At 34.9% G+C, this 26,398-nt stretch overlaps 1 protein-coding gene across 1 annotated transcript; it reads left to right on the top strand.

Moving 5' to 3' along the window:
- The first annotated feature begins 8,474 nt into the window (after positions 1-8,474).
- LOC131074763 (aldehyde oxidase GLOX) lies at positions 8,475-10,145 on the top strand. The gene has a single exon (XM_058011438.2). The coding sequence runs from the start codon at positions 8,475-8,477 to the stop codon at positions 10,143-10,145; it is 1,671 nt and encodes a 556-aa protein (XP_057867421.2).
- The last annotated feature ends 16,253 nt before the right edge of the window (positions 10,146-26,398 follow it).

Below are 26,398 nucleotides of genomic sequence, written 5' to 3'. Positions count from 1 at the left end.
AGGCTTTATAAATATCCATATTTTAGTACATTGATCATCAACTCAATAATATGATCAATATTTATGATTTATTTCTTGTATTAATGTAGATGATCTCTGATTTCTCAAGTTTTTGGGTATTACAATAGTTTTTTATCATAGATAACATTCAATTAGAGTTTGTTGTCATTAATGATATTGTAACCAGTACATAAAGATTCTAATTTTTTTATAAAAAAATATTTTCCAAACCCAAGCATGTGTAGATTGTTGTATTTCTCCCTTTGTGAAGTTTTGAATCAGAAACAAAACCACAATGCAAGAATAAAGAACATATTTTTGTTAAATGACACTCTGGATTCGAATCTCTATGCTACTTTTATTGTTTCTCTATGCATGGATACTTTTTTCATTTGTAGATGATTTATACCTATTGAAATGTTGTTGAATATTGGGTAACGGTTCTGAATTTTTATTTTTATTTTGCAAATGCATTTCTTTATTTGTTAAAAATCTTGTTGAGATATATAATGCAATTGAATGGAGTATATGTTTGTGAAGAGTTTATTTTTTTATGACAAAAATAAGGAGACTTTACATTAGTGTATGGAGGACACCATGAATGTTAAGAGATAATGGGAGGCAGATAGGAAAATTAAGTGCAATAGGAAGAATTTATTATTAACTTCCCCAATCTATCCTTGTGTTACCTATTTTATTTGTTGATCTTCTTATTTATTTTAGCCTATGTCAGATTAGTTGGTTTAAATTTATGCCAAATATAGTGAATGCAATCAAAATTTATTAATATTGTTTGTTGATTTTGATTGAATATAAAGCCAAAATTCTAGATATAAATCATGGACTTAACCTCATTTAAGAAGTTTTTTGTAGGATTGAATCAAGGTTACAAATAAAATTAGGATTATGCATGATGTGGTAACCATCTCATATGACAAGAAAAAACTCAATGTAACTTTTGGGATGAGCTTCTCGATAAGATATTTCAACAACTTCACAAATAAATAGTTGAAAAAAAAAAATGCTAGGGATTGGATATAAGTAATATCTTGCCATAGAAATTCAAAGTATGGTAATCTTAAATGCCAAGTAGCACTAAATGAAGTTGAAAAAATCTATGTAGGTGAAATATGTGTTTGTTTTAACATCATTATTCCTCCTAAATATTACACTCTTCAAACAAGTTCTATAAGGATAGAGATTGTAGAATGAATTAATAAATTTATAGATAATCCATTTGAAATTTTCTTTTAATATGTTTGAATACCACATGGCATCAAATTCAGAAAGATAAATTTTCTTCAATAAGCATCAAATTTAATATCAAATGGATAAAAGTATAAGCATGATCATATTGGAGGTAAGAGGCAGTAGATGATGCTAAAGCTCTATCTTCTTACTTAGAGATGGTTATTTCCATGAGAAGCATATAGTTTTGTGTTTTCTTCTATGTTATTTATTGATGCCAAAAAATGAATAATGCATATATTGTGAAATTTTATTTTTAAAGATAGGTAATAGATTTGGTGAAATCAATATGGATTGTTAACTAGATAGTTTGGGAGTTTTTAGATATGATGAATTATACCATTTTGAGGGTCATGAGACAACTTGATAGAACAATATATTTTTGTCAAGTAATTCAAGGGATCTATGATTTAAGAGTTTGAGGTGTTGGCTTGATGATGATTGTAATGAATGACTTCATATGTTGTCATTGATGGAACATGTACACACACATATGTTCATATTGTCTACCGGTATTACTTATAAAGTTACTTGTATTACAACCAGTATTGGAAGTTATTTTTATGATGGTTTAGATAATGTCAAACCGGTACATGTAGAAAAACGGTATATGCAGGAAATGACTTGACACCAACTTGAAGCTTCAGCGGAGATCATCAAAGAAGGAAATGGAGGAAAATGGGTTTACATATTGATAGAGGTTAACTCTAACTAGTATCTGTGTTCCAACTAGTATTCATTGATTGTGTGATGATTTATCACCGGTCGTGATGAGTTACCCTATCTGACAAATTCTGGCGGTAATTTGTGATGAGTTATGTTTGATTGTCTCGATACACTGCACCTTGGAAATTGTGATATAATTTCTAAGCCAACATGAAATCTAAATGTCTATATAATGATATTATGATGAACTATTTGATATATGATATGAGATGATTTGATGAGAGATAGAAGTGTTAATTTATTGAAGGTATTCCAGAATATGTTGGTGATGCAGTTTTTAGTGCACAGAAGAGGATCTATTCAATCAAGTTGTGCTACTTCTAGATTGCACCACCTATTATTTTCTAATCACTACAATAGTCAAATCCCCTAACCGGGTAAGCTCTAATAAGCTTCATTATACAAATCCTTTAACAAGGTGATCCATTAGTTTGGATTTAGAAATCCTCTACCGAGGTTACTCCTAACAGAGTACTATCTTTAATAGGGTATAGCTCCTAATAGAGCTTTGGGATCTTTAATAGGATTCGCTCCTAGGAAAGTACTTTTGTAGACCTTAACCGGTCAGTTACCTATTACTGCAAATATTTAACTTGTGAGTCCCATCTCACAGTGGTTTTTCCTATTTGGGTTGTCCACGTATAAGCACTTGTATTATGTTAAATGTTTTACTTATTTTGGATGCTTTAATATCATTTTGGATTGCATGCATAGTGTTGAGTAAACTTATTAAGTATATCTAACGGTCAATGTTTAAAGTAGTATTGTTTTTGCTATCACTAATCCACCCCCTCCCCCCTCTCAGTGCTTTATAAGTCTATTAATTGGTATCAGAGCCTAACTTCTTTAAGGCTTAATCTCTTGGAAGGAAACCCTAAAGCCACCATGGGGGATATGAGCTACTTTGAGATGGCTAGAGTGCTTTCAGAAGCTACTAAGGATCAGCTTGAAACCCTAAGGGTTAGATTTAAAGCTTCACAAGTGAAAATGAGAGAGATGACTAAACAACTATTGGAAATATCCAATAATAGTTCTTCAGATGAAGCTAACATTGATGCATTAGCTGAAGAAGTTGAAAAATTGAACAGTGAAAAGCTAAATCTGAGAAGAGAGTTAGAAGCCCTAACTATCTACATGAGTCAAGAGTTGGAAGCTAGGAGGGCACTTGAAGACCTTGTTAAAGAAAGAGATCATGAGATTGCTAAGATCAAATAAGAGAATGCAACCTTGCATGAACATTGGCATGAAGAAAAAGAAGAAAAAGAGGCTTTACAGCTAGATCTTGAAATGGCATCATCCCTAAGAGAGACTCTTAAAAAACACAATGAAGATCTTACCAAAGAGCTCACTAAGACTAATGGAAAGTTGGAAAAGTTCAATAAAATTTCTACCATGTTGGATGAGCAGATCCAATCTCAAAGGATGAAAGGTGATACATCAAGACTTGGCTTTAACACATCTGAGAAAGGAGAGTCTTATGGTACAAAGAGAAACATTCACAAGGACAAAACTGCTCCTAAGGCTAACAAGCCTACTAGTAAGAAAGCTTTTAAACCTATTTATTTTATCTGTCACAAACTTGGACATACTACAAATATGTGTAGAAACAAACTTAATGGGAATATAGGATACAATGCAAATACTAGGTGTATCTAAGAGATTTCAAGGTCATTGTTTTACATGCAAAATGTATGGACATGGATCAGTTGAATACAAATATGGAGAAAATAATCTAGTACCTCACATTAATCCAAGACCTAATGGTAACTGGAAGAGTACCTATGACAACCAGGGTAACATGAAGTGACAAAGACCCTATGTCAACTGGTTTAGTCCATTTGAGATGGAAAAGGTAACTAATTTCATTTGCACCATCTGTAACAATTATGGTCATGTGGCTATGAATTGCAGAAGGAGAATTGGAAGAGGCAATGCAAGAGCCTAGATATCATCTAGAATGGCCTGCTATCATTTTCATAAACTGGGACACATGGTGAAGTTCTATAGATCTAGAAAGAACAAACTGGTTAATCATTCTAAAGATCAGAATGGTTAGCAGAAGGTAAACGTTGAGGAAAACAACGAAGAGATGAACCGAATCTAGAAAAATAAGAGTGATGATATACTTGCAGAAGAACCTAATCCTTCACCCAGTGTGGAGAATCCTACACCGGTGAATTGAGCCTTGCAATGGGGCTAAGGGGAGCATAGTGGTAAATCTACTTCTAGACCCCTTGAAAGATTACTGGTAAGAGAATTTGCATTTTTGAGTTATTATGTGTGAAATCTTGATATCTTTTGTCAATTAGTTTTTCAAAAGTTTATCAACCGGTTTTACACCTGTTAATATTATATGCATCACTAAGTTGTGTATTAGGGTTTGTAACCCTAGTGGTCGAGCATTTAATGCAGTAGGTAAAAAGGATAAAAGAAAGTTTTACTATGTCATTTTTACCCTAAATACATTCGAAAGAGAATTCTTGAGCACTTGCAGAGCGAAGAGAGAATTGCTAGCTAGTCTTAGTTGAATTTGTGTTGTGAACTACGTGATTGAAGTTGATTTGAAGATTAGTGAAAGTGGAACTAGTGTTCATTTGAGCAACCAACCAATAAACAAGGCAATGCATAAGAATTAAGGTATTTCTTTGTAAATCCCTTTTCAAATCAAGTTTATATGAATAGCTTCATCATCTAAGAAAGTAGAGATGCTAATGATCACATCAGAACCTATGGAATTTGTGGAATCGGAATGAATAGTATCTTATAATACTTTATCTCAAGTTCCTAATGGTGTCATTGTAAAAGGTGTTTTGTCTAGCTACATTGATTGTAAAATTGAAGATTTAGGATCATTGTCAATTTATTCTCAATTGAAATCCATTTGGAATAAGAGCAGAAAGATTCAACCCAAGTATAATAGGGTTTATGAGAAGGGTTTTCATAATGCAGCTTAAATTCTTGAGGATTTTGAAGAGGAACACATCAGAATCATTCTAATTCATGTTAATGGTGAAAATATGTATCTGGAAGGACACACACTATAACCAAGGAAACTATCCAATATGTGACTAGTTTTTGTTCAAACGGTGAAGTTCCCAAGCTGAGGTGAATCTCTAAAGAGACTGTAACCATTTTAACCTCATCTACCTCTGATGGACATGCATTTTCTATTAATAAAATTAAGGACCCAGTGGTTAAACTGGCTACAGGATATTGTATTCTAGTAGAATGAATAGTGTTCCATCTACAGCAGTGCATATAGCCTATAAGATGATTGCTAAGAACACAGATTATGCCCTATGTGAGGTCATAAGGAGTCAATTGATGTTGAATCTCTAGTCAGTTAAGAAGGATAGCAATCAGAAGTTCAAATTTGGTCAGTTATTGATTGGTTTGTTCTTTTAGTTTCAGAATTTCCTATCAGGAATCGATATATTGAATGGTCTAAAGACCTACCGGTAACTGCTCAAATCAAGAACAACATTAAAGCTGTTAGGAAAACTTTCTCTACTTCTATGAACAAGTGCTTCAATAAATTTCAGAAGAAAATGAGTATGAGGGTAAGGCTACCTGAAGATGTGGTGAAAAACTTTGCTAAGAACATCATTTTTACAGTCACCACTAATTTTTGTCTTATGGAAGCTATTGAACCAAGAGAAGATGAAATGGAAGACATGAGATATGAAGTCAATTATGACTTATTGATTAGTTATGCCAATAACCTGTTGGCATCTCCAGTGGACAAAAAGAAGAAAAGACTAGATACTGTTGAGGAGCAAACTGCAAAAGCTGAAACCAGTAGTAGTAAAGGGAAAAAGAAGAAGTTTGATAAAGAGCCTTCAGTGTCAACAAGTACTAGAGTGACACAAAGTGTCAAAGTTAAAAAGGAACCATCACCTAAGGTATACATAAAGAAGCAGACCACAACAAAGAAAAGAGGCCGACAACTAATTCTTCAAGCTAAATCTGATGATATTGACACTGAGGAAGAACCTGTTACCTTGTCATTCGTCCTTCATAACAAGAGTAATTTGCCTTACATAATTTTTATTCGGGTCTTTATCTTGTTGAAAATTCCTTGGTTCAACCCTTAATCTGCTTGTAAATTGTCTCTTAATCCGTGGCACCAAATTTCAAAGGTCTGTTTGAACCTCATGAACCCCTTGAACCATTTTGTGGTGATACTTAAATGTGAATTTTTGATCTAAAATTCTGAAATAGTGTGAACTTTAAATGCCATTGCATAGAAACAACTCATGTGAAATGTCCATTGCATAGAAACAACTCATGTGAAATGTGTATCACATTGACTCATGATGAAAATTAATTGTGAAAAAATAAATATATTTAAACTTGGGTTTAAAAATAATGAGCCAATTTCATGCAGTGTGGATTGATCCCACACTTTAGGATACAATCAATACAAGTAAATCCTAATGTTAATACAAATAATAAATGTATACACATGCGAGGCTATAGTATGCATATTAAATGTGAAATATGCTGGTATATGTGTAGACATGGACAAGAAAAATTTAAAAATTTACTAATATGTATTAATGGGAGAAGTAAAAGATAAAGAAAAGAGTCCAACATTACCTATAATTATACAATTTATTAACATGTAGTTGCATTCAAAATAAACACAACACTAAATGATGATTAGCACTGGAATAAAAATAGACCATAGTCTATGTTGTTTTGTTGCTAATGGCCAACTGCGGCTTGACATTTGGTTTGTCTTTATTGACTGTTAACTTTTGCTTGGGTTTTGGGTTCTTGTAAAACTTGTATTAGACTAGTAAAAAATGTTAGAATAAAAAAAATAATTCAATTAGTATATGGAACTATACAAATAAATGTTGATTAAAAATATATAAGAATAATAATTATTAGAATAGTTTTCTAAAGTATATTAACTCATTGATCTAATACTTTTATACTTTAATAAATATACCAACACCATTCGATATACACCTTTTGCACATATTTTCATTTGTCCAAAATTCTCTCATGAAATTTAAGCCTAGAGTTTTTTATTGAAATTTGGTAATTTTCATTCATGTTTTTAAAATATAAGTTTGATAAAAAAATTATTTATATCAACAAAAAATTCATGCTTTACACATAGGCAAAGTGACTAAATATTAAAGAGGTAGATTTACTCTTTTATTATGTAAAAGAAAACAAGATCCACCATTAGTGATAAATAGGTATATATCAACATATGTAAGGACACACAAACACACACACAAATATATTTATGATTGTGTATCATAAATTAGTTTTATTTTGAATTGGAAAAGGAGGATCTTAAATATTTTCAATTGTTGTTAAAATAATACTAAAAAATATGCTTCAATAATTTGTAATTCACTTCAAGATTTGTTGATGTAAACTAGTGGCCAAGAAATTTTTAATCTATACTATTCAACTTGAATTTATGATTAAATGGGAGTCTAATCCTTTGAAATTAGTGTTGTAAAATGCAATATAAAAGAAAAGATCATAGAATGACAAATGAGAGTATAATCTATACTATTCATAATTTATAAACTTCAAATAAACTTTGATTGGGTGAATTAGATTTCGTGGTAAACCGATGCCTTTTTGAGAAAAGGGATTATCATATGTATGAAAAGCTTGTGCAAATATTAGAGAATGTTGGTTTACCAAGTTTTTAAAATTAAAATTATTTAATTAAAAGATAAAATATTGACGTAAAAATAAATATATTAATCAAATATCTAAAATTGATTAGAAGAAAAAAAAAAATGTTGTTTGAAATTATTTTAAATTTTTTTAATTGGATATGGATATATTATAAAGATACATGTCGACCATACTTAAACCTACGCCTTCCAGATGGAGTTTGCGTTGAGATGCTTTCGAGACAACTGTACGCAACGTCTCCCCTTACATTGGATGAGGGAGATTGATTAAAATACATTTCCAATAGTCGGCTTTTCAAAGAAGTGTTGCGTCGCCTTCAGAGTAGTACGAAATGGCGTCGAGGTGACGACACATCATTACAGCCTAGGTCTTCTATGGAAGAATTAAAATGGTGTTGTTTTATCGAATTCCAAAGGAAAAACACGTTAGTATATTGGGATAGGATAGCCGTTTCAATTTAGAGCTAAGATGAAAAAGAATTGTATATTGATGGTAGCGTTTGTGTGCTCTACGTTTTTGCTTCGGCTGCCTTAAGCAGCTTGCAGGTTACAACGTCTGATAAGAATGTCACGTCTACGAACGCAAGCAGAGCGCCATGGGAATATCACGTCAACTTTGCAGAAGGAGGAACTAGAAAGTAAATTACGGAAGGCTGTTATAGTTGGTGACACGGGATAAGCCAGCCGATCAATTCATCCTATCCTATTCCATTTGACTTCCTATGCCCAGAATGGAGAAGCCTATAAATGCCCATCAAATCACAAGGCTTTCATCACCAATCTCGCACTTAACAAAGAGTGTTGAAGTAAGAGAGAGCCAAGGTGAAAATGTCATCAGGAAATGGATTTCGGTATTTCTGGCTTATGATGCTGGTGATGCTAAACATGTGGACGTGGGACGCAGCAGGGCAACTGGCAGTGAAGCTGGGAAGATGGAATCTTCTGGTGGAGAAGGGCGGCGTCTCGGCCATGCACATGACCACCACGTACAAAAACACGGTGGTGATGTTCGATCGGACCAACTTCGGGCCGTCGCAGCTCCTGCTGGACAACGGACGCTGCCGGGACAATCCACAGGACCAGGTCCTGACCCACGACTGCTGGGCTCACTCTATCGAATACAACATAGCCACAAACACCATCAGGCCGCTCATGATCTTCACCGACACCTGGTGCGCCTCCGGTGCCTTTGCTGCCAACGGGACACTCGTTCAAACGGGCGGGTGGCGGGACGGAGCCACAGATATCCGCTACTTTGTTCCTTGCTCCGATGCCTCCTGTGACTGGGATAATTTTCAGCCTGTTAAGCTTCTCGCCAACCGCTGGTACGCCGCCAACCAGATACTTCCCGACAACCGCATAATCGTGGTGGGAGGCACGGGCGTGTTTAACTACGAGTTCGTTCCCAGGAGGCCCGGTGAGGGAACGTACAACCTGCCGTTCCTCATCCAAACACGAACCAGCTCCGCAGTCGAAAACAACCTCTATCCCTTCCTCCATCTCTCCTCCGACGGCAATCTCTTTATCTTCGCCAACAGGGACTCCATTCTCCTCGACTACAAGAACAACGTGGTGTTGAAAACGTTCCCCAGGATGCCGGGCGACGGCCCACGAAACTACCCTTCCACGGGCTCCTCCGTCATGCTGCCGCTCTCTGCATCCAATGGGTTTAGCAAGGTGGAAATCCTCATCTGCGGTGGCTGCCCCGACAGTGGATACGCCGCCGCCAAAGCCGGCAATTTCACGGCCGCCCTGCGCAGCTGCGGAAGAATGGTCATCACGGACGCCAATCCTTCGTGGAGTATGGAAGACATGCCCGGGCCAAGAACCATGTCCGACATGCTCATTCTCCCCAACGGCGAAATTCTAATCATAAACGGAGCAGCCAAAGGTGTGGCCGGGTGGGACATGGCCAACACGCCAGTCTTCACGCCCTACCTCTACAGACACAGTCTACCCGTTGGGCAGCAGCGTTTCTACGTTCTCGCGGCCACCGGTATCGCCAGAATGTACCACTCCACTGCCAACGTCTTGCCCGACGGGAGAGTCATGGCTGGCGGCTCCAACCCACACTTCAATTACGTTCTCACGGGAACGCAATTCCCGACGGAGCTCCGTTTGGAAGCGTACAGCCCTTATTATTTGGAGAGCGTCTACGCCGTCCTTCGCCCACAGATAATCACCATGTCTGCCACCTCCAATGTTGCCTACGGCACCACCTTCACCGTCACCTTCTCAGTTGCATTCGGTATGACGAGTAGCAACGTTGTAAATTTTAACGTGTACGCTCCGCCATTCACAACTCACACCACATCCATGGGCCAGAGGATGCTCTCCCTCTCTGCATCCAAACCCGTAGCGGCTCCAAACTCCACCACAGTTTTTTCTGCCACAGTAACCGCTCCCCCGACGGCCGTGGCTGCTCCTCCCGGATATTACATGTTCTTCGTTGTCAACGGGGAAATTCCCAGCAAAGGCCAGTGGGTTCACTTCTCTTAACTCCAAGGAATCGTCGAATATGGAATTCCATTCTGTCATAATAATTACAATGTATCTACGCACGTTGCGAAAGTGACATGCATCGCAACCCAGCTTTAATAAAACAAATGATTAAGCATTACAATTCTTATGTGCGTGCCTTTCACAATGCTTTCAGAATCCTATCTATATGTCTTGCCTTTAAGTACCTAAATATAGGACGTAAATATTTATATTTACATTTTAAAAAGTTTAAAGAGTTTTCTAGATAATTTATGATTGTTAAAGTAATTGAAATTAAATTTATACATGTGAATCTTATTCAAGATGTCAAGTGGGGATCTACGGATCCAAACAAATTTTAGGGATGGGTGATGGTGGGATGGAGGGATATGTTGATGTTGTTGGTTGAATTCATTCAAGAATGTTCTACTTGTATAGTTGTTATTTGCATTGGAGATGTTCTAATAAAAGGAAACCCAAAGCATAAGGGGAAAGGGCATGGTTGTGATATCGTCACCCATTAAAGCAATAGCATCATACATTATTTTGTTTTCCAATGACTTTAAGTACCTAAATATAGGACATTCTCCCACTTGTTGTATGACACCCTTTTGTCTTAACATTCTCCCACTTATTGTATGCATTGCATAAGGTTCAATAAATGAAATAAATAATCATACCCATTCATGAAACCATATGAATCTTGACATACACTTTTGTTCCATTAAGATACTTGTAATAAAATTCAAGTTGACCGCTTTCATATGACAAACCACCTATTCGATCCTTTTTTTTTTCTTTGCAACCCTTTAAACTATGTTAAATTTTTGTTTGCATTTCAATTTGAACCTAGCAATATGAATTATGGTTAATTAAGAATATGTTGTTTTGGCACTTTGATCTAGTACATATAATATGAACCTAGGTAAGGGCCACACTTAAGTCAACCTTATGAATATCTCTTGTCTATTATTGAAAGCAAATATAGAGTTGAAACTCTCAATTTGCTCAATTGCATATGATCTTTGAGTCCGCTACCAACATAATCAATTAGAATCAAAACATAGAGGCCTTAGAAAGCTCTAATTAATAAATTTTACGACCTAAAAATTAGAAGGATTGTATCAAGACATTTAATGCAATAATTTACATAATCTAAAATTAAACATAAAAACAATTTAAGTTCTAGAATTTAATGAATAAAATAAGATAGCTTAAAATTAAGTTATGATTTAGACACAATCTCTAAGATAGACTTGACAAAAAAAAATAGTAGATAAAATTAAAAGATAAAGCAATAATATTTTTTTCAAACAACTGAAAAAAAAATAGAAACGAAAAGGTCAAACATAATATTATGCACAACTTACAATATTTTTTTATAACTTAAATTCGAGAGCACAATTTTAAAGACCACAACCTTCAAATGTAGCTACAAAAATAATTAAGTAGATGAAAATTTAGACTTGCCTTACAATACATGCTTGCCTTACAATACATAATATTTTTAATTGACTTAGTCTTTTCTTTTCTAATGATATTATTGCTTCCTAGCTGAAACATAAGTATTCTTATAAACCAAAGAATGTGCATGAGGCTACTATAGTCAAATAAGGCGTCAAAGTAATTTTCTTGTCATTCTCCTATATCAGGAAACCCATAAAAAGCAACTATAAATCACAAAAATATGATATTATTATATTGACAAACATCTTTCAAGAAAGTAGAATGTCATTCACAAATTAGACATATTGACGGACTCGCTCTACCATATTAATGAAATTTGGGCATGAGAAATAAATTTCAAGAATAAGAAAACTATTAATTGGAAATGGCAATCATACTTTTTTTATTGTGTATTCTATGAGAATATTGAAAGATGTTAACCAAAAATATTTTATATGTGAATCATTAATTGATGTATTAAATTTTATTATAAATTAATTTTTTTTCTTTTGAAAAAACCTAATCTTAATGAAATATTTGTGCAATCATTAGATAATGTTTTTTTTTGATAAATTTAATGAGAGAATAATTGAATGATAAAGAAGAACATAATATAATAATATGTTAAATTAATTAATTTTAATTTTTTTTTTCAATTTTTTAAGAGGTAAATACTTTTGATCCAAACTTATAAATTAGTGAGGTCACAAATAGGGGTGGTCATATCTAATATAAATGTTCAACAATTACATTCTAGTGGAATTCCTTGATGGCAAGAAAACAACACAGCGTAACCATCACACTATACCAATATTATTATTTTTTTTCCTTTTCCGTCCAAATAATATATAAAAAGAAATGTAATTTAAAATTGCTTAAAATTATTAGTAATTGTCATATGCAATATTATTGCATTTACTTAAGCCTATTTTATTTTATTTTTTTGCACCAATCAAAAGTGATTATTATTTTTTTTTTCAAAATAAACTTGATTTTTATAAAGTTTACATTTATATTTTTAAACTAGAAATTATTTATCTACAATATGATTGGATTAAAAAAATTGGTTTTATAGGAGCAAATTTATAGGAATGATAGATATTATTTATTTTTAAAAATATGGGTAATAAAATCGATTAACTATTGTATATGGATTTAATTTACAACTTTTAAATAAAATAAAATAAAAATTTAAACAAATAATTTAAGTATTTCATTACAAGCATTACACAACAAATATTTCAATAAAAAAAATAAACCCAAATTTATATCTTTAATAATAATAATTTTGCATAGGTTTTTTTCGAAATCATTCTATTTTTTATTAATACTTTTTGAAAATCAGCAGCCCCTGTAGCAAGAAATTTATTCTCAACACCTCCCTCCTCAAAGACCAAGATGTTCTAGGTGCCCTTAAGGTGGTCAGGCTCTTCAAGCTTCAACCTCAGCTTCCCCAATCCTGCACTCTCAGGTGGACAAGGAATGTCTCCTCCTAGTAGAAAGTACTGCAAACCATTGGCCAAAAGAAAGCCAAGGACTCTAGAGCCATGGAAAAAAATCTCACCCATCGCCTCCATTCTCTAGAGCAGGATATTTAGACTAACCCCTCCTCCCCTACCTTGGCCAAGCATGCTTCTAAGCTAGAGATATCCTCAGAAAGCACCAGCAGGTCAAAATCAGGGGAGCCTTCATTAGAGCTCGCAACCACTGGCTCCAATTTGGAGATAAAGGCTCCAAAATCTTCTTTAACCTCCTTAAGAAGAAATAAAACAGAGAAAAAATTGATAGAATAACTGTAGACAACAAGGAACTCCTGGATCTCAATGATATCAAAGAGGCCTTCAAAATGTTCTATAGAACTCTCTTTACCTCAAAAGATAATGAGGCCTCGAAAGAGGCTCGACACAAATGTAGTACCATCATCCCTAAAAGAATCTCCGAAGATAATTCTCTCCTCCTAAAAGCCAGGATCTCTATACAAGAAATTGCCGATGCCATTAAAGCCCTCAAGGATAATAAGGTCCCAAGCCCCGATGGTCTCCCTGCGGAGTTCTACAAAGCCAATCTTGAATGGGTCATGCATGACCTCTATGACATATACAATGAAGCTCTTGACAATGGCACCCTGGGGGAATTCATAAATAAAGGTATTGTTAAACTCATCCCTAAAGAAGGAGACAAAGTGCTTATTAAGAATTGGAGGCCAATCACCCTCCTCAATGTCTCCTATAAAATCCTTGCCAAAGCCTTAGCTACCCGCCTTGAAAAGTTTCTTCCAAAATTGATTCGCTCTACCCAAACTGGATTCATTAAAGGTAGATACATATTGGAAAACCTTGTCACTAGTTGGGAATCCATGGAATGGGCCAGAACCTCTAACTAGGATGCTGCCATGTTCCTTGTGGACTTTGAAAAAGCCTATGACAGAGTCGAGTGGGATTTCATCCTCATGATGCTTTGAGCTTTTGGCTTCCCTAACGAGTTCTGTGACTACATCCAAATTCTCCTCAAAGATGCTTCCGCCATGATTGAAATTAATGGAATCCTATCCCAATCTATTCCTCTCTCTAGATCCATAAGGCAGGGCTGCCCTCTTGCCCCTACTCTATTTGTTATTGCCTCAGATGCCCTCTTTTATCTCCTTAGAGATGATACTCTATCTCCTAGAGTCCATGGCATCATGCTGTTAGATGACTCTAAACTGCTGAATATCCAATTTGCTGATGATACCTCTCTTTTCCTGGAGCTCTCTAAGCAAAACATCGATTCTCTCAACCTAAAAATTGACACCTTTGGTAAAGCATCTGGAGGCAGGATCTCCAGCTCCAAATCTATTTTACTTGGTTGGAAGGATAAACCTCCAGACTGGCTACAGCAAGACGGGTATCTCGGTATCCCCTTCTCTATTTCTCCCTCTCTTCAAGACATGTGGACCTGGGTTAAGGGGAAAATTGATAAGAAGCTCAACAAGTGGGATAATAGGATCCTCTCCCTAGTAGGTAGGATTCAAGTATGTCAAAAAATCCTCTCCTCGTACAGTATCTACTACTCTTTGGTTTGGATGTTCAACAATTATCAAATTTATGAAATTCAAAAGGCTATCAGATGCTTCCTCTGGTCTAATGGTAAGGGCAAAAGAAAGGCCCATGCGGTGAAATGGGCCTGGTGCCACTTAGACAAAAAACTTGGAGGTTTGGGCCATAAGGATCTTAAGTTGCAAGGAATCTCCCTTGCCGCCAAATGGATATTTCATGCACTAGATGGGCAAGAACCTTGGAAGATTCTTATCAGAAACAACATTCAAAACGGATTCCCCAAGGCTGCCAAATCATGGAAAGCCCTCCCACTTAGTGATCTACTTGCTGGAAGTTTCTCAGTGTCTGTCCAAGGCACCTGGGTCTTTAAGTCCATCTTGAAAGCCTGGGACCATGTGCATAGACTTATTTGCAACTCTAGCATTGACTATGATAACACTATACATGGTGAAAGGTCGATATGGTGGAACCTCCACCATAATTCTAAGCCACTGGCCTTAACCCAAGGTTGTTCTACTAGATTTTGGCATAACAAGGGGATCAAGTTTCTTATAGATATCCTGGAAAATGACAACCTCATCACCTGGGAGGAACTTAGTAGTAAATTTAATCTCCCTTCTTCGCATAAGCGGACCTACAATATGATTAGGAATGCATGTAACACCCTCAATCTTCCTAAGAATACTCATGTTGACACCCACAGGTACCTCTCACTCCTTTGGAAGGATGGCTCCCCCCTCCTAAAAATTAAATCCAAAGTTATCTACAACTTGCTTAACCACGACACCTCTGTGATCGACCATGTCAACACCCTATGGAATGTCCATCATAGCCCCACTGCTTGGTATAAAACCTTTTAAAACCTTTGGAAATCCCCCATCCCCCCTAAGATCAAGTGTTTCAGATGGCAACTCTTACTGGATAGATTGCCTATTAGGAATAATGTAACTGCATATGATCATTGTTCTGTCTGCAATAAACCTGAGTCCACTTGGCACATCTTCCTTGACTGCCCTTTTGCTAGGGAGATTTAGTTAATGTTTGGAATATCCATTACTAAGCATGTCTTCACTTATGATATAGTTACTGGTTTCGTCCATAATCTTAAAAAGGATGCTAACTTAATTTGGCAAATTTTGTCTTCTTTTATCCTTTGGTTAATTTGGAAACTCAGAAATGAGGAGAAGTTCCAAGGTAATGCTAGGGAACTTACTGATTTTTTTAAAAAACTCACACACTATAAAATTGTTGTGCAGGTTTGCTTCCTGGTGAATGTTGAATGAAACAAACTCCTGCGGTTCCTCAAAGAAGGCCGAGCCACCATGTTTATATATGAGATGCAAGATGGGTATGAATGGGCAAGGATCGCAGAAAATCAAACCACCTTTGAGAGTGCAGTTAAGAAACTGATTAAAGAACTTCAAGATACCAGAGCTCCCCCCTTCAACAAGGTTGACATGTGCATACAAATCATGGAAAGGAAGAAGGTTGTCTGGATGGAAGGACCATAGGGGTGGACCACATGGTTCGAAGACCATGATGAAATCCTCCTCTAGTTCCTTATGGCAGCAAGTACAACTTTATTTTGGAGTTTTCTTTTAGTGCATTGTATATGACACTCGTCTAGTTCTTTTTGGTTTCACTGTTGAGGGTCTGCCTCCGCTGAACTCATCTGTATAACCATAATTTTGGTCTCTCGATTTATAATATAAAAAAAAATCAACATTTTCTTTTTAATCATTTTAATATATACAATAGAATTTAATAATACTTAATAGTTAATTTAAATATTTTTTATTTAGTTATTTTAAAATGCCTATTTTCACATTATTATTTATATTATATAATTTTATAATTAATAATTATTTTATTAAGTTCAATTATAATTGATATTACATAAATATAAATAAAATAATATATAATCTTAAATTAATAATTAATAAAAAAAAATTGATCGGTAAGAGGCTGAAGCCAAGAATTTTATTAATCATTTTTGAAATTTTACATTACTCCACTCATGCGGGTGCTGGTAGGAAAGAGTGGAGGTGAGAATATAAAAGGCCGAAGCCAATAAGGTGTACATACCCTACCCCCTTGTGGGATTTGAACTTGTGACCTCTCTTTCAAGAGCACAAGTTCTCCACCACTAGGCCAACTTAGGTTGTACAATTAATAATTAAGCTTTCAATTAATTTTATTATTATTAATATTATTATTATATAGATTTTATAATTAAATTAAAATTTTATTCATAAGAAAAATGTATATTTTCACTCTAATGTTTATATTATATTATAATTATTAATATTATTTTATTGAATTGAAAGTTATAGTTAATATTACAACAATGCAATTAAAATAATCTAATTTTAAAATAACAATAATTCAAAATTTATATTTTTTGATAAATTGCTACCATAGTGGTAGCTCCCTTCTATTACTTAAAAAAAGAAGGTAACATATTTATTAATAGACAATATGCATCAAAACTCAAATAGCTTCAATGATAAGCTGAAGCCATTCGATCTATTTCAAGGATAAAGCTTCATCATTGAAGCGTACAAGATAGGCATATGTATCCATTCTGCTATCTTCAATTGCCTCGACTTCAACAATCTCCTTTAGTTGTTCACTCTCCTTTCAAGCTTTGACATAGATGGCATCACCAATAAGCCCTGATTTAGGTTCCAACAAAATGTCTTTCACCACACCTAGAGCCATGGTTTTTAACTACATATGCACCAATCGTTTGATGGCATTCTATGTGTATTTTTGGTTCCCTGTCATGTGAACTATGTTGTAGACATACTTCTCCAAGATCTTAGCATGTGAATGTGCACCCTCAATAGATTCTTCTCCCTAATAATGGCTCTGATAACATCTTCTTCAATGTCTCCCATGAAAGAAAAAACCTAATTTAAGTGATCATTGACCAACTTTTGCTTGTAGCTACACCTGCAGTCTGGGAGGAAGATTAGATCTTGTTTCCTCTTCAAGCTTGCCATTATACACATAGTTCCACAATCCACACTCAAAGTCAATCCCTAGCATCGATTTAACTTGTTAGTCCTATGAAAGCATGAATAGCAGTGGATTCAAATTGACCTTGATTGATTGTGTCGCCTCCTTGTCAAATAGGACGTTGCCCAAATTCAAAACTATGCAATGGAGGCATCCTCTTTCCTTATCCGAATATTGGTTACTTGTCATCCCTTTGGTATTCTTTGGTTGATTCCATGGTTTGAGAGAAAATTTGCTTTTCTATTTGCTTAATGATAAATATGTGTGATCAAATATTCTCTAGCCTCTCTTAATAAATTACAAATTCCTACATTTGCGATTTCCAACTTAGTGCAAATTTTGTCATCACTATTATCATTACTAGAAAAGAAAAAAACTACTCATCGCTAGTAACACTTGTTTTTATTGAATTTGTAAATATTGTTTGAATGCATTTGTTGACCATACTTAAACCAATGCCTTGTAGCCTTCACTACTCCCATGTGGTGGAGTTTGGGTTGGCATGCTTTTCAAATAACCCTAAAGAGTTATCTCTTTATCGTGGATGACGCAGATCTATTAAAATACCTTTCCAATAGTCGGCTTTTGAATGAAGTGTTTCGTCGAAATAAGAGTGCTACGCAATGACGTCAAGGTGACGACGGACCATTACAACTAAATTGTAGGGAAAAAGTAAAGTAGTGTTTTTTTCTTGATTGTCCAATGCTTTATTCTCTAAAATTCAGTAAGACAAAACCACGTTCCTTTATCGGGTTCGGATTGCCCTTTTCATTTAGAGCTAAGATGAAGGATAGTCGAAACAAAAAAATTACAATAATGGTAGCGTTTGTGTGTTTATCATTGCCTAAATTTGAGTAGGATTGTTATGAGCTTAGGCTGGCTTTACCAGCTTGCAGACGCAAAACGACGTCATCGAAAAGTTTCAAACACATGGACAAGCAGGATTGAAGTTGACCACTATTGTATAGACAAACTAGACAGTAAATCACGAAAGGTATCGCATGGCTGTTATTGTTCTTGACACGGGATATGCCTGGCGGTCGATTCATCCTACCCTATTTCATTCGACTTCCTATGTCCAGAAGCCTATTAATGCCCATCAAATCATAATCATACTTTAGTTATCTAACCTCTTCAAAGATATATTTCAAAATATTTCTTATGAATAGGCTAACCATTAACTAAGGTAAAGACAGTTTCAGAGCATTCTTCTCACTTGATTAAATCTAGAGGGGCCAATGCACTGTGGAATTCATTTGTTAGAATTTCTAGTTCATTAACTAGGATACCAAATACAATCACAATGTCTTATTTGCAAGCATCTCTCGAATTCAAATACAATGCATATTGCTGTCAAAAACTTATGTTATAAATTTTTATCTCAAATTATATATCACAAAATGGAAACTAACTTACCTAAAAAAATTCATCATTTTTATGGGGAAATTCTTTACAATCAGGATAAAAATGATGGCATAAACACCTTGATATATCCTCAATAGTGTAATATTTAAGACATCGTAAGTAACCAGGGAGCAACAAGGTGTATCTCTTCCATCATGAAGAGGATGACTTTTTTTATTTTTATGTATAATTTTTTAGACATCATAAATAACAAGGGGTCCAACAAGGTGTATCCCATCCCATCAATTATGAAGAGGATGAAAAATTGTATTGATTATCTCATAGCATGTAATAAAGGTAAATTTGATTTTTAATGCTCGAGGATGATTTTTGTACGAATCTTATAAAGACAATACAAATATATTAAAATTTATTTGGTGCAATTTTGAAAGTGGACATTCAAAATAAGTGAATGATATAAAAGGTATTGTACATCACGAAAATAAGATACAAAGATTTGTATCATATGAGAATAGTTATTTGAACACACAAATGAAGTGATGAGTAATTCTTGTGTACACTTCAATATTGAAGGAAAATTTTTAAAATGGAAACATTTGGTTCAATAATTTATACAACACTCATAAATATAAATTGTAGAATAAAAATGTAAAATTCAAGAGCTATTTTTAGTACTTGTCTAGAAATAATTTTGTTGATTAATTATTTATCTCTTAATTCTAAAAAAGTAAGGAAAATTAAAAAATTAAATGGAACCTATGGAAAACATTTTTCAAAATAAAATGGATTTTGTAGCTTATTTGGCATCATTAAAAATTACTATGTTCATGGTTACATAAGCTTTCCCCTAGATTCCAAATGGAAATATGTTAAGGACAATCCAATGAGTAATTAAGGTTTGGTCAACTATATGTAATTCTAAATCCTATAGTATACCAAAACACTTTAAAAATTTAATTTTATTGAAAGAATTGATTTTTTTGTGATTATATTTTAATTACGCAACCTCTTCATAGATGTAGTTCTAAAACTCTCTTTATAGTAGAAATATTCATAATAATTATAGATCCAACCATCATCTTAAGTACTCTATCTAAAAGTAATATGTCAAAAATTGATAAGAGAGTCGTAAAGCATTCTTCTCTACATGATAAATCCAAAGAAAGGATATGTGACATAGAATTTTATGTTTTACAGTTTCTAGTCCATTAATTAGCATTAAAAAAATCATTTTATAAAAACATTATTTTGACTAGAATACAATACAAATTATAGTAAAAATATCTATGTTTAAAGAAAATTATAACAAAGTGGATATCAAAAAAGAGGACAACTCACCTCCCAAGAAAACATAAGTTCTATGGGATAAATATTTATAAACTGGGATGAAAATAAGGGAAGATTATATTCAATTATGACCAACAATATAATATTTGAGACCATATAACCACAACAAGACCCACATGGTTTATCTCATCCACTATGTAGAGAATATTGATATATAGTGATTAGTTAATAACATTGAGTAGAGATCAATTTAATTTTTCATGTGTTGGGTATAATTGTTAGTGAAAATAAGATAGTGGTAAAACAAATTCATAAAAAATATTTAAGAAAATTTAAAAAAATAAAATACTAAAGAGAAGAATCAAATGAAAAGCATTATAAGTCACAAGGATAAGACATTGAATAACAATGCTTATAAACTAGTAAAAGAGAAGCTCATCACAAATTATATTTATGAGCATTCTTTAAATGATCAAATTTATTTTGGTTAAGCATGGATATTCATATCTTTATACTCACCATTGATTGTTAATATGCTTAATTCTCATATCGGATTATTTTGTAATAGCGCATCTCAATGACAAACACAAATTAAGATATAGATATTCTTATTTTAGGAAGGTAGTATATATAGGTTCATAAACCATATGACTAATTTCTTGACCTTATGTTCGCCTACATCAAGTATATACAACATTTTTTCAGAATCAACATCTATATCTCATACACATGATTTGTTTGACATAATGTTGTCAAATGCTTATCAAAATAATAGAAAGAATTGATATTTAATTATGAAGTCAAACCGATTAGAGTTTGTAACATACTTTAATGAGCTATAAAAGTATGCTTAGTTATTTCAAAAAATATGTTTATCTTAATCTCTTATATATAATTTTAATTTTCTTTGTAAGGTCTAATGCAAGGGAATTTAGAAGTTATGTGGAGTTCAATTTTTATTAATGATTGTAATGTGATAAATATGTAAGGGTTTATTACTTTTTTCAAATATGCACGTTTTATTATATAGGGAATAATTTAAGATTTTAAGTTTTTTTGTGAACATATGAAAATATCTTTATAAAAAAAAATAAAAAATTCAGTAATTTTATTTGAGATTTTATTTCATTCTTATTACTAATTTAAAATATTTTCTTTGTTTATTTCATATTTTATTTGTAAGGAAAGAATCAAATTTTATGTTTATTTTTTAAGAAATATGAGGAATGGTTTGACTAACATTGTGTCTTTTTTTATTTCTCATAAATTTTTATATAATTATCATCTTTATTATGAAAATATATTTCTTCATCCTTTCTCTTTGTGTTTTGTGAAAGCTTGATAAACAAACAAAAAAAAAATTATATTTTCCTTTATATTTTTACCTACAATGAAATGAAAGGAGCTGAGAATATGCTTATAATAGGCACTCTACTATTCAATGGTTGAATAGGAAAAATTGAAGATCTAATGGAATATTTTAAATATGCATTGACCATTAGACAAGAATAACATTGGATGATTGGTGTATCATAAGAACCCTCAAAATTGACAACCTTTTGAGCATGTAGAAGGTAACTTAGTATTCTTATCGTCATTTTACGGTACAAATAATGTTTTGACACATGGAAGGAGAATAGGTTTAGCACAAGGTGACATGGATACTTGTAAAAAATGGTGAAACCAGATTCAAAAGCATTACTACCAATCCCTTTGTAATGCACATGTAACAAGATCAAAAGATTGTAGCATAAATGATGCCTCATTATATTGAAAATCGTCTATAATATTTAATAGTGTAAAAAACATTAGATTTGAAGCATATTAATGATGGAAACTTTCCTAGACAAATGAAAGTGTTGTAGATGCAAGATATAAATGATGAAATTGAACAATACAACCTTAGATATATGGACTTAAAAGAAGTAACGGACAATCTTTAAAAATAGCAAAAATTAATATGACATTTGACCAATCAATAGCAATTGAATATAACTTCAAAATACTTTACTCATAAAAAAATGAATCCATACAAAATAAAGAGGTTAAACCTCAATAATTCTTTCTCAAATAAAATCAAATATATATTAATAAAATAATATTTATAATATTTTAATAGTAATTATATTTAATAAAATATAAATATAATACTAGTTATATTATAATTACATAAACTTATGTACAATATTATTAAATATGGTATCTTCAACACTACAAGTTTCGTGCACACATAATGAAGCATATAGATGAACTTTCATATCCTATACACATTGTAAGGTGCTGCTGTCTCAGGGAGACCAGTATGCTTCTAGGGGGGTGCACTTACAATAATGGTTCCCACTTTTTTGCCACTTTTGACACTGAGATGAACATTTTTAAAATAATCTTCAACTTCTAAGAACTATAACTCTTAAACTATTAAGAATTTGAAGATATGTAAAATAGTGATTTGTAGCATTTTGTCTGTAGATTCTATATATATTTTTTTCAATTTTTTTTTAAGGATATTTTTTTAATTTTTCCATCTCCCTCAAAAAGTAGTTTTTTATAGCAAACTACAATTTTTAAGAGTGATGTGCCTCTTGAAATGCATAGCTTTTTTTTTTTTTTTCTGTAAATGATAAAAACTCAATTCTTTCGAATTCTAGTTTGTAACATCAATATCCAGGGCTTGTAGTTTGTTTGATAGTGATATGTTGAATATTTTTCATTTTATTAAGTTTTGAAGTTCGACGAGTCATAATTCTGACATAGGTTTGAGTTTGAACACATAAGTTGTTATATATATATATCAAAATTTTTATTTTTTATTTTTTAGAAAGAAGACATCAATACCTGGGGCATAGATATTTTTCAATTTTTTTTTGAATTAGTTTCCTATTTTTTCCAATGCGTTGAACAGAGAAGTTCATGTTCGGTGAAAAACCTATGTTTGGTAAAATTAAAAAAACAAGTTCATAATAAACTCAAGATGTAATAAAATTATAGTCATTGGAAAGATTGCTTCACAGACTACCATACTACATTTTGGGTTGTCAAGATCATTCCATTTGAGCCTTCAACCAAAGGTTTGAAGGCCAAAAGTTTGCAGAAAAATGTTGAAAGCTTCAGAGAAGTGTAAAAAAGGGGGTTTGAATGAAGGGGGGTTCGAGCGAACCCCCCAATATAAATAAAAAATGACAAAAAAAAGCATTAAAGGTGCTTTTCTTGAAAAAGGGGGTTCAAGCGAAGTGGGGGGCTCGCTCGAACCCCAAAGGGTACTTCATTCGAACACCCCGACTTCGCTCGAACCCCCTCCAAATTTTTTTTCCTTCCGTCTCATTTTTCCTTTGTGGGTGAAAGTAGGAACCATTATTGTGAACTTACCCAGGGTTGTAAGTCCCTTGTTATTCTCAGCAGGTGGAAGTTGTGGTGACGGACATATGGATATGGCCAAGCTACAGATGTGTGAGAACTGGACGAAAAACTTATATAGGGGGAAGCAGAGTACCCCGACCGTTCGCGAGAGAACGTATCTACATTGTGCTTTACTTTCCCACAGGTGAAGGTTCATGGTGGAGAAATCCAAAAATGACCAAAATAGCATTCTAGCGAGCAAAGGTGTTTAGAGCGATTGCAGAGCAGAGGGGAAGTAGGAGCAGTAGCAGAGTAGCAGAGTAACTTGGAGTCATCGTTTAGGGAGGGGGCCTGGGTCTTGTACTGGGTAAGTCATCGCGGGCTCACGAGAGAGTCAATGGTGCACCAGGTTGAGTTCCAAAGGAGATAGGGTCTTTGTGGATCAGGAGTTTACGTGAGAAGCTACAGCCAGGGGCGAGGTGTAGTGGTGTTTGTACTGATGTTTCAAGAGTGGACGTTGATCCAGGGGCAAGAACTTGTAATCGGGTGCTGGGGAAGTACTCGGGGTAGTGACTAACGACATAGTTGGAATTGTTTGTAGACTAGGCCAAGGGCCATTCTTCAGATCAATAAAGTTATCTTATTGCCCCAACATTATGTTATTGTGTAAGGATTTCGCTGTGCAAGTTTGTACGTATTGTGCAAGTGTGTGTGTGCAGGTTCTGGAGCTTGGGAGTGCTTCCAGGTGTAGTCCGAGTTCTTGGAAGTGCTTGGATCTCACAGACAAGTACCTAAAAGATTGTCAGTGCCGCATGGGAAAACCTAGCCCTGTGATAGTTGGTATCAGAGCACAAGGTTTTGATACCCCAAGCTAGCACACTAAAAGGGAGTTCAGTTTACAGCAGTCATGTCGAAGTCAAGAGCGGGGGATTCTGACAGGGAGTTAGAGGGGGAGTAGGGCTCGCCCCATATTCATGTCACTGAGAGGTCCAAGACAAAGGAGCGACTTCTTGGAGTGAGAAACCATTTGGAGGCTTTGGAAGAGATGGAGTTGTTGACGCGCGCGAAGGCCACCGAGGTAAGACTGGACGTTGTTGAAGATGAGATCAAGGATCTCCAGGTCCTGTATGGACATGAACAGTAAGAATGAGTTAGACTCAAAGACGAGTTGAAGAAGGCTCTTCGGGAGATCGAGTTTGTCAAGAGTTGTGTTTCTCAAGCACGGATTACCAGGGGTGCAAGAGTGACACCACCTGAAAAGTATGAGGGTGATCGAGATGACAAGATCATGGAGAATTTCTTCTTTGACATGGGTAGGTACCTGAAATCCATGAGGGGATTGATGGATGAAGAAAAGGTGGAGACGGCCATAGGATTCCTCACTGGAGCAGCAAAGCTTTGGTGGAGGACCAGACTTCAGGACATGGAGGCTGGTAGGTCGGTAGTCAAGGTAGACACATGGGATGAGTTGCGGGATGCACTCAAGGAGCAGTTCAAGCCAGAGAATGTAGGTTGGACCTCCTTCAAACAGCTTTCAGACCTGAAGCAAATAGGGAAGATCCAAGATTATATCAAAGCTTTCCAGGTCCTTATGTTGGAATTTCCAAATATGGATCAAGATTTCAAGTTGTACCACTTCTTGAAGGGTTTGGCACCGTGGGCTCAGAACGAGCTACAGAAGCTGAAGGTTCCAAATGTCGAGGAGGCCATTTTAGTCACGGATTGACTGGTTGACTACAAAGATTTGCAAGATCCTATCTGCTGAAGAAAGACAAGAAGCAGTTCCAACCCAAGGATGATGGAAAGTCTAAGGGAAAGGGGGACTCTTCTAGCAGCAAATAGAGCGGGACAGGGAAGTCCTCATCTGGTAAAGGTTCCAGCAAAGGTTCAAGAGACGCCGAGTCAAAGACTAACAAGAGAGGGCATGGGTGTTTCATCTGTGGAGGCTCAGATCATTGGGCGAGAGAATGTCCGCATCGGCAGAGGTTGAACTCTACATAGATGTCAGCAGAACAGGATGGTCAGATTGCAATGATGGGTGTGATCCAGCGTTTGGGTGCAGTCAATGCCACCGAGCAGCCTAGGGCAATGGCAGCTGAACCTGAGAACTATAATAAGTTGTGTTACGTGGAGGCCCAGTTGAGTGGGAAGTACACAATGGCTATGGTGGATATAGGAGCTACTCACAACTTTATCTCAGCCAAGAGAGCTAGAGATCTGGGGTTGAAGGTGCAAGCGGATGCATGCTCTTTCAAGGTGGTGAATTCCCCGTTCAAAAAGATACATGGTATTGTCCGGGACATACCACTAAAAGTCGGCTCGTGGCAGGGTCGCATGGATCTGACAGTGATCGAAATGGATGATTTTGAGTTGATTTTGGGTCAAGAGTTTTTGAAGATCAACAAGGTTGCGGTGATACCTCACCTAGATTCATTGGTATTTTTAGATCCGAAGCAGACATGCTTGGTGAAGATGACAAAGAGGCGACAGTCTGGGAAGGCTCCAATGATTTCAGCATTGGGAATGAAAAAGGCGGCCAAGAAGCATGGTAAGGAACCGATGTTTTTGGCAGCGCTACTTGGAGGTTGGGATGAACTTGAAGATGTGCAGGAGACACCCATTCCACCTGAAGTAGAGGAAGTTATTTTGGAGTTTGAGGACACTATGCCAGTCAAGCTACCCGCTCAACTCCCAGAGAGGAGAACTGTAGATCACAAGATTGAATTGGTACGAGGGGCGAAGCCACCAGCATAGGCTCCGTATAGGTTATCTTGTCCCGAG

The sequence above is a fragment of the Cryptomeria japonica genome, chromosome 7 (assembly GCF_030272615.1).
Source record: "Cryptomeria japonica chromosome 7, Sugi_1.0, whole genome shotgun sequence".
NCBI classification, from domain to species: Eukaryota; Viridiplantae; Streptophyta; class Pinopsida; order Cupressales; family Cupressaceae; genus Cryptomeria; species Cryptomeria japonica.
Note: the sequence above shows the minus strand (reverse complement) of the source record. Positions and strands in the feature narration are given on the sequence as shown.

What these genes read in the sequence shown, in the direction of transcription:
- LOC131074763 (XM_058011438.2), top strand. Translation starts at nt 8,475, where the DNA reads ATGTCATCAGGAAATGGATTTCGGTATTTCTGGCTTATGATGCTGGTG.